Here is a 10,744-nt window from a genome sequence, read left to right as displayed (position 1 = left end):
TGAATTGATTTCTAAATCTTTGCTTAACCATGATATAATCTATCCAATTCCTTGCAGCATCACCTGCCTTTTTCCAGGTGTATATTCCTCTATTATGATTTTTAAACTAGGTGTTGACAATTTCTAAATTATACTTAATGCAATACTCTATAAGTCGGTCCCCTCTTTCACTCCTTTTACCCAGCCCATATTCACCTACAATATTCCTTCATTGCCTTTTCCAATCTTCAACTAGTATTAAATTTTCATCCCCTTTTATGTGTTTTTGTCAATTTCTTCATATACACACTCAACATCATCATGGGCACTTGTAGGAATGTAGACATTAACAATCATTGTTGGCTTAGGTTTTGATTTTATTCTTATTACAATGATTCTGTCACTATGCATTTTGAAATACTCTACTCTCTTCCCTCTCTTGTTCATTAAGAAATTTACTGCCTACCCTTTATTTGAAGCTGTGTTAATTATTCTAAAATCATCTGACCAAAAGTTGTTTTCCTCTTCCCACCGAACCTCGCTAATTCCCACTACATCTACCTTTAATCTATCCATTTCCCTCTTTAAATTTTCAAACCTACCAACCTTTTTTAGACTTCTAACATTCCACGCTCAGACTCATAGAATGTTATCTATTAATTTTTTGGTGACCCCTTCCTTAGTAATCCCCACCCGGAGATCTGAAATGGGAACTACTTTACCTCCAATATATTTTACCAAGGAAGGTGCCTCCATCTTTGTTACTACAGAGTGTTACATTTTCTTAGAAAAAAAGCAGCTGCAGTTTTCCAATGTTTTCAGCTGAGCAGTACTAAAAAGATTGAGTGATGTTGATACAGCTGTTCAAGTCCTCCTAACCTATGCCTTTAACAACTACTGAAAGAGCTGCTGCCCTCTTTCAAGAATTATTCCTCAGTCTGGCTCTCAACAGATACCTCTTCGATATGGTTGCATCTTCAGTCCAGCTACTCTGTATCACTGAGCACTCAAGTTCCCTCACCATCACCAAGGACTCATGATTCATAGAGGGAAAAAAATAAACTGGAAGAAAATGTGGCAAACAAAGAAAGAATAAAAAGATTAAGAGTATAAATATAAAGAGGAAGAAAACATTAATACCAAGAGAAGAATACAAAGATTAAGAGAGAATGATGAATATAAAGAGAGAAAATTTGAAAACTAGAGAACAGGTACATAAATTAAGATCAGAAGAATTATATCAAACCAAAGAGCGAGATTAAATGATTGGCAACAAAAACAAAAAAAGGGGAGTAATGAATTAAACGATAAGAAATTTTTGCAATTTTTTAAAGAGCGGGCATGTACGCACCTCAGTGTAAATGTTGTTCTTGAGAGGGTCTGTCACTCTGTAGTTAACTTTAATGTAAATAAAATTAAACAGAAATCAAACTAGAAAATTAAAAAATAATACGATTCTAAATTATAATTTTCAATTAATATTAAATAATCTGATGTTTCACCAAATCTAATACATAAGCATATACATATGTTTAAAAGTCTACAAAATTTTATTTCACTAATAACTTCTAATAATTACTATTAATAAATCAATATATTTAAATTTAAAAAAAAAGTTAAAAAATAAATTTAAAAAAATATAAAAAAGGAGATGAAGTCTTATTCGAGCAGATGTGCCTTCCCTTGTAATATCCAAATATTAATTAAAATACTGTAATATAGTGTAAAACAGTGTAATAATTAAAATATTTGGCTAACTCTGGAACCAGTGAAAATAAGTATGGTACATCGTTGAAAAGCTCTCAATGAGGACTTATTATTACTTCAGTTAAATCTAATTTTTTTGGGATTTTGGGCTTTTTTTGGACACTTTTGGTTCAGTCAATTGTAATCAAAAGGGGAGGTGCACAACTAGATGTTACAACAGTCCTAAATCCAAAATTCAAATCCTATGGCTAATCATTTTTGAGTTATGCGAGATATGTATAAATGTATGTACAGACATCACGCCAAAACTAGTCAAAATGGATTGAGGGATGGTTAAAATAGATATTTCTGTTGAAATCTTAAAACCTTAATTTTTCACCATCACAATAATAGCTTTACTTCGTACAACGAAGTAAAAAGAGTAAAATTAACCAAAAAAATTATTTTATAAAATACTAATGATATAACTACACATACATAATTAAAAAGGCCTATATACAATAAAAATCAACTTTAATGGTATTTATTGCTAAATTTTCAGATGCTTAATTTAAATCCACATAAACAAGTAAACAAAAAGTTAAACTAGTTCGTACAATTTAAATCATATTATTTAAAAATTCACCAATATAGTAATATAGCTTTTTCAGAGAAGAAACCTCAGACTACATACCAAATTAATAAACATGATAAAACTGTCCCTTACAAGCACTAAGTTGAAGGTAAAATTCAGAGGCAAGATCTGGAAACCATTTGAGATCAAAACAGGAATGCACCATGGCAATGGGTTCTCACTGCTATTACTCAACTGCACTCTAGAAATGATGAGAGAATGGCTCAAAAAATGCACCTCAAAAGTAAAAGTAGGTTGAAACAATACAAACTCTCTTGGTTTCACTGACGACTTGGCACTGCTAGAAAACATCAATGAAGGTAAATCACAGATTATGCCCCAAAAACCCACACGATTAAAAGAAGTTAACATAAACAGTAATAAAATCAAAATAACCCAATTTCAGTACCTCTGAGAAATAACAAACTACCTAACAAAAAAACCTCAATCCAATTAAGAAGAAACGAACTAGCTAAAGCTCAAAAATTAACCTGGTACACTTACAATAAAAAATGCCAATCAATAAATAAGACACTACAAGCACTTTTGTAGCAGAAACACTTTCACCTGAACAAACAACATTCAAAGACTACAGAAAACTGAAAGACTAATTGGAAGGACCTGCATTAATAAGAAGTACCATAAAGACAGGGCAGTGGTGGATTGTGCCGAACACAATCAAGTACAAAAAGTTAGAACCCATCACTGATACCATGCATAAGAGGAAACATGGATTTTTGGACATATCATGAGAATGCAGTAGACTTCTGAAACAGCTAGTACAGTACAATCTTGACTCGAAAAAACCGAGACAGGATGCAGATGGATTACGGAAAAAGAGAGGATCTGAAGGAAATTGGTCTTACATCAGAAGACTCCACAGATAAGATAAAATTAAACAAGAAAATAAAGAACAAAAACACTCATTTCAGACTCTTAAGAAAAAACTTACAACATGAATATTTTCAACAGTAGAAAAGGCACAAAGACCGTAACGTATGACAAAGTTCTGGGAGGACTGCAAGGCCAAAAAGACTAATAAAATGTCCTGCTAAAGTGACCCTATGCAGTCAGAAAAGATTATAAGACTTAAAAACAAAAATATTCAACAAAAATAAAAATAATGATTCTTAAAAACAAAATAGTATTTTTTTGAAGCTGAACTATTTTGTTGTACAATGAATATTTATGATCTGGTTTGTGCAAGTACATGTTAGAAACAAATGACTTTTCATTTTTTCATCAACTGTACAAATTTGTTATTTGTCAATAGAAGTATTATTGTTTTAATCAGTTTATAGTAAAGTGGTAGTAGAACCAAATTTTAAAAAGATTTTTGTTAAGTAAATTATTTTATTTGCACAGGCCCAGTAAAAAAATCACTGTCTAAAACTACAAATGTAATTTTTTTTTTAATATTACATAATTTATTTTAAAGGCAAAAGGAAGAGTACAAAATGCAGTCAATATATACTAACTGCTGTTTATGCTGATACTAATTTTTTTGCAATTTAGAAGTATTCCACATTTTAATTACAAAACAGTTTTATTATCAATCACAGTTTAACAACTGAAAAGTATTTCTGCATATTTACTCTTTAGTGTATGACTGGCCTGATCAGGATTCAAACTCTGGATGAAAGGCTGAGACACTACCACTCCACCATGAAGATCAATGGATTATGTTTATATTAACAAAATTATGTTATTTTCTATTAAAAATCATTATCTAAAATTCTCCTCACTAATCTCATTGAGATAAAATACAAAATCAATTTTTTGTTAAAATATATTTAGATGTAAGGTATATTTATTAATGTCAACCACTCTTTTACTCACCTCTTTTACCTCCTCTTTAAGGAGCAGTCTTATCTGACATTATTAAGTATCATACCTGAACTGGTTGTGACCTGTTTTTAGTTACAAGTCCAATTAAGTCCACCTCAAGTCCACAAGTCCACCTCAATCCAATTAAGAAGAAACGAACTAGCTAAAGCTCAAAAATTAACCTGGTACACTTACAATAAAAAATGCCAATCAATAAATAAGACACTACAAGCACTTTTGTAGCAGAAACACTTTCACCTGAACAAACAACATTCAAAGACTACAGAAAACTGAAAGACTAATTGGAAGGACCTGCATTAATAAGAAGTACCATAAAGACAGGGCAGTGGTGGATTGTGCCGAACACAATCAAGTACAAAAAGTTAGAACCCATCACTGATACCATGCATAAGAGGAAACATGGATTTTTGGACATATCATGAGAATGCAGTAGACTTCTGAAACAGCTAGTACAGTACAATCTTGACTCGAAAAAACCGAGACAGGATGCAGATGGATTACGGAAAAAGAGAGGATCTGAAGGAAATTGGTCTTACATCAGAAGACTCCACAGATAAGATAAAATTAAACAAGAAAATAAAGAACAAAAACACTCATTTCAGACTCTTAAGAAAAAACTTACAACATGAATATTTTCAACAGTAGAAAAGGCACAAAGACCGTAACGTATGACAAAGTTCTGGGAGGACTGCAAGGCCAAAAAGACTAATAAAATGTCCTGCTAAAGTGACCCTATGCAGTCAGAAAAGATTATAAGACTTAAAAACAAAAATACTCAACAAAAATAAAAATAATGATTCTTAAAAACAAAATAGTATTTTTTTGAAGCTGAACTATTTTGTTGTACAATGAATATTTATGATCTGGTTTGTGCAAGTACATGTTAGAAACAAATGACTTTTCATTTTTTCATCAACTGTACAAATTTGTTATTTGTCAATAGAAGTATTATTGTTTTAATCAGTTTATAGTAAAGTGGTAGTAGAACCAAATTTTAAAAAGATTTTTGTTAAGTAAATTATTTTATTTGCACAGGCCCAGTAAAAAAATCACTGTCTAAAACTACAAATGTAATTTTTTTTTTAATATTACATAATTTATTTTAAAGGCAAAAGGAAGAGTACAAAATGCAGTCAATATATACTAACTGCTGTTTATGCTGATACTAATTTTTTTGCAATTTAGAAGTATTCCACATTTTAATTACAAAACAGTTTTATTATCAATCACAGTTTAACAACTGAAAAGTATTTCTGCATATTTACTCTTTAGTGTATGACTGGCCTGATCAGGATTCAAACTCTGGATGAAAGGCTGAGACACTACCACTCCACCATGAAGATCAATGGATTATGTTTATATTAACAAAATTATGTTATTTTCTATTAAAAATCATTATCTAAAATTCTCCTCACTAATCTCATTGAGATAAAATACAAAATCAATTTTTTGTTAAAATATATTTAGATGTAAGGTATATTTATTAATGTCAACCACTCTTTTACTCACCTCTTTTACCTCCTCTTTAAGGAGCAGTCTTATCTGACATTATTAAGTATCATACCTGAACTGGTTGTGACCTGTTTTTAGTTACAAGTCCTGAAAAAACAGTCATTTTCAAGAATGACAAGCATCCCACGCCAGTTGTTTTAAGGAAAAAAGTGGTTTCGTGTTGCTTCCTTTTTTCTACCAAATATACTACTGAAAAACAGCATGTTAAGCCTGTTGAAATGCAGATGACACATCTTCTCTGTTGTCGCCACAGGTTGGTGGCAACAGAGATGGAGAGTGGCTCTGTATGCTCTGTTCACCACAGGGTCAAGCTGTTATGAACCCATTACTCGCAGAGAAAGAAACTACATAAAAAATCTCAGCCCATAAAAAATCCTGTGGCAGAATTTAGTACACCTAATATAGAATTTGGAAGATAAGATAGATTTCCAAGTTGAGAGGAGAAAACAATTGGAAAAATGATATATTACTTACTTCTTTAAAGAGTAAGAGCAATTTATTAGCATATATCACTGACAAGGATTTAAAACTGTTCATAGCCTGATAGTTATTTTTTTTTAAATAGAAATATCTGATGAAAATGTCCAGTTAGAAAATCAAATTGTTAAAGGTTCTTCAAAACATTATCAGTAGTAAATCTCGCTGAGAATAGAGTATCTCATTGAGAAGTACAAAAATCCTGGAAGAACAGTTTTTGAGCAAAAACATTTTCCCTCTGTTAAAACTCCAAAGCAGCCCAGAAAGTATATATTATCAAAACTTTTTCTTCTAAAAAATAATGAAAACTGATATTTTACAATCAATTAGTTAACATTTAAAAAAAAATAAAAGTCTGATTCTTGAAACCATAACAGAATAACTAAAAAAGTAAAGGTTTAAAAATCCAATACAATATACTGTATTTTAAAGTGGACATTATAAAAATATTACCAAGGTCTGGGCTAGAGTTTGTTATGCTTCTTCAAATCTCTTAAGTGGACAGAGTTCTTAAGTAGCTTAATATAGAGTGAAAGTTAGCTCACTCTGGTAATGTTTTTACAACTTTCATCTTAGACAGTAACCTAGTTAATTTTATTAGTTTAATTTACTATTACTTAAAAGCTCCTTAACAATGTTTTATTCTATTTATTTTTTGTTGTACATTTAGAACTATAATTATATAAAAAATATAATCGTAGATTTAATAAAGGGCAACTTTACAAACCAGCTGACCAAGCAGCATCTTTCATGTCCATGAATGTCATAGCCCAATAAAACTGAATTTTTAATTTTCGAATTCTTAATCATAAAGCAAGCATAATCTAATCGCTGTATACAATATACTTGTATAATGGTAATGTTATTAATTCTCAATAACATCAGTTAACAAATACATATGTGAGAGTTTTAAATAAGAAAATACTAACAGCACTCTGAAACAGCAAAAATAATGTTAACTACTATTTAACTAGTTATGATATTTAACCAAAATTGTTTTTTTTTTTTTTTTTACTTTTAAAAATTTATTTATTTTTTTAATAATTCTGAACAAATAAATATATTTATAATTTAAACCAGTTTATTAGCACTGATCACTTAATGTTTATGGAAAGAAGGGATATCGCGAACCATATTTCGCGTGACGTCTTTCATAATCATCAGGTAGTTTCTGAGGCAGATCATCTGCGGGTAGCACTAGAATATCTGGTTCAGGTTTAGGGCGATTAGTTTTATGCACTTTAACTCTACAAAAATAGCCAAGCTCTGGTCTGGCTAAATGCAGTTTGTCCAGCATACAGTCGTCAAAAGCTTTCTGAGTTTTTCTACACGGGTAAAATTTATAATCTGAACTACTTCTGTCAACACATTTGTAAAAACGCTTGAATTCTGATGCACAGCTAGACTTTAACTTTTGAAAAAATTTTATGGTACACTCAGTAACAACTTTTCCTTCAGCTAAACAAGCACGTGGATCACCATTTTCACTCTTACAAAGCATAAATTCATTATTGTAAGCCTCACAATATTTACCCAAATGTAAAGAAGCAGCTCTTAGAACTACGGCACTTAACTTAACTTCAGGAACAGTTAACTCCTCGAAAGTAGGTAAATTGACACTGAGAGTCGCTGCCATGACTAAAGCTTATGCGTTATTAACTGAAATTATAGCAAGAAATGACATTTTATTCACAGTTCTTATTCTAATTCGAGCGTAAAAATGACGTCAACCCAACAATTGTTAGACTGTATGTAATAATTAACGCATACATAAAATCGATGTATCGACTAAGAAAAATGTGATAAATGACAAGTAAACTATGTTCATAGTAAGAACGGAAAAATGTTATAAAAAAAGGTTGAATAAACAAAAATTACTTTTCAAAAGAAAGTTTTTTCAAAAACTTTAAATATTAGTTGTTGGATAGGTAGCGCTGTTGCTGTGCCACTAGCTTTGAAATACGTATTAATTCATTGCAACTTATTGTAATTTTTTTGAATAATGTCTCGAATTTATTCTTAGTAGGCCGCTAATTTCTTTAAGTTTTGTTCAGTTTCGGCAAATAAAACTGGCGAACATTTTACCAGTTACCCTATTTGAAACTGTATTTCAAATTCGTTAATCAAAGAACTTGGGACTCTCAGAAACAAGTGCCATTACCCTAAGCAACTTCTTTTTATGGTACACTCAGTACAATGGCAACTTCTTAAGCAACTGATGGTACAATTAATCTGTGTTTTGTCTTAGAAACTGAACTTATTCATTGATAAGTGCAATGAAAGTTTGTCATGTACAGAATTATTTATTAATGCAGCCACAATTATATCTATCTTTATATTTTTCATTGTTTAATATTTGTGCCAAAAGTTAAAAATGCTAATTAAGTGAGCTTATTTTATCTACTTGTGATAGAATAAAAAGTGGATGCTTATGATCAATAAAATTTTGAATGTGTTCTTTTTACTGAATGCTTATTATGCCATATTTTTACAAAAGAACTATATATTTTGTTCAGGTGAACAATTCTGAGATGTATTTTGAAAGATTTCTGATTACTATATTATCTTTTTACTACATTAAATTTTTTTTACAATAGGAATAAAAATTCATGGTTACTCTGAGATAGTCTATATATTTTTTTTTTTTTTACTTATAAATCAATAGTTTGTGTGGAAATGTTAGTATTGTAAATAGTTAATAATTTTAAAGAAAAATATACATAAATTGTTCAGTTACTTAGGAATAAGTTTAAGTAGAGTTGTTTATTAGTACGGTTATTTTATTCAATATGTGAATGAGTTTTTATTTAACAAATAAAAAATTTAGTAAAAAAAAAAATCTATTTACCATCAATGCTTATGTGGTCTTCAGCAAGATTGTAAACAACCTCGGTCATATGGGTTGATCTTTTTATTGAAGAAATGGGTATGCCTAGGGTACCTATAATTTCTGAAATATTAGGGCTCAGTAAGGTTATTTCCTACTGAGGTAAATATAATGTATAGGAAGTAAAATGAGTTTGAGTTTTGCATAAGAACCCTAACTAATGGCTATCAAGTACTTCCCATCTTCACAAGGCTTCCTACTTCTCTTCACATCTTTTAAACCACTAAATATGCAAAACTAAATGTCAGTGAAAATACATTCTTATCTTGTGAAAGTAATATGATTTGTCAAATCAATTTTTTGATTAAAATCCTGAAAGTTTTCATTACTCTTAGGCTAAATGTCTGCTACAAATATATCATTTAATTTTTTATTAGAATATGTTATAATAGTTTTCTAATGTTACAAGATTGTTCCAAAATTGTTTGCCAAAAATAAACTGATTATCACAGCAAAATGGCACATGTGCAGTAACCACCAGCAATTTATAATCTTGTTGCACACTTATCTGCCATCTATTCAGTTCAGTGCTGGTAAAGCAAAGGTTGACAAAACGTGCAACTCATTGCTCTCATTAACTGTGAGGTCCTCCTCTATGAATCATGAGACCTTGCCGTTGGTGAGGGGGCTTGAGTGCTCAGGGATACAGAGTAGCTGGACTGAAGGTGCAACCATATCGGAGAGGTATCTGTTGAGAGCCAGACTAAGGAATGATTCCTGAAAGAGGGCAGCAGCTCTTTCAGTAGTTGTTAGGGACGTGAGTCAGGACGACTTAAACGGCCGTATCAACATCACTCAGTCCTCTGAGTACTGCGCAGCTGAAAGCAATGGAAAACTACAGCTGCTTTTTTTCCAAGAAAATGTGGCTCTCTGCATTTTCACATAGCAATAATGGAGGCGCCTTCCTTGGTAAAATATTCCGGAGGTAAAATAGTCCCCCGTTCGGATCTCCGGGTGGGGACTACTAAGGAAGGGGTCACCAGAAAATTAAAAAATAACATTCTACGAGTCGGAGCGTGGAATGTTAAAAGCTTGAAAAAGGTTGGTAGGCTAGAAAATTTAAAAAGGGAAATGGGTAGGACAAATGTGGATATAGTAGGAATTAGTGAGGTGAGGTGGGAAGAGGAAGGCGACTTTTGGTCAGGTGATTTTAGAGTAATTAACTCAGCGTCAAATAATGGGCAGGCAGGCGTAGGTTTCGTGATGAACAAGAAGATAGGGAGGAGAGTGGAGTATTTCAAAACGCATAGCGATAGAATCATTGTAATAAGGATAAAATCAAAACCTAAACCGACAATGATTGTTAACGTCTATATGCCTACAAGCGCCCATGATGATGATGAGGTAGAGTGTGTATACGAAGAGATTGATGAAGCAATTAAACACGTAAAAGGAGATGAAAATTTAATAATAGTTGGAGATTGGAATGCAAGCATTGGAAAAGGCAAGGAAGGAAATATACGGGCTGGGCAAAAGGAATGAAAGAGGGGACCGACTTATAGAATTTTGCACGAAGTATAATTTAGTAATTGCCAACACCCAATTTAAAAATCATAATAGAAGAATATACACTTGGAAAAAGCCAGGCGATACTAGAAGGTATCAGATAACTCATGGCTAAGCAAAGATTTAGAAATCAACTCGTTGACTGCAAAACTTACCCTGGAGCAGACATTGATAGCGACCATAATTTGGTGATAATGAAATGTAGATTGGGGTTT

General features: G+C 31.5%; 1 protein-coding gene across 1 annotated transcript; it reads right to left on the bottom strand.

The window, feature by feature from the left end:
- Positions 1–7,241: 7,241 nt before the first annotated feature.
- Positions 7,242–7,772, bottom strand: LOC142319963 (NADH dehydrogenase [ubiquinone] 1 alpha subcomplex subunit 8-like). Its single transcript, XM_075357641.1, has one exon. It carries the CDS (start codon positions 7,770–7,772, stop codon positions 7,242–7,244), a length of 531 nt encoding a protein of 176 aa, XP_075213756.1.
- Positions 7,773–10,744: the final 2,972 nt, after the last annotated feature.

The sequence above is a fragment of the Lycorma delicatula genome, chromosome 2, assembly GCF_047948215.1.
Source record: "Lycorma delicatula isolate Av1 chromosome 2, ASM4794821v1, whole genome shotgun sequence".
Taxonomy (NCBI): Eukaryota; Metazoa; Arthropoda; class Insecta; order Hemiptera; family Fulgoridae; genus Lycorma; species Lycorma delicatula.
Note: the sequence above shows the minus strand (reverse complement) of the source record. Positions and strands in the feature narration are given on the sequence as shown.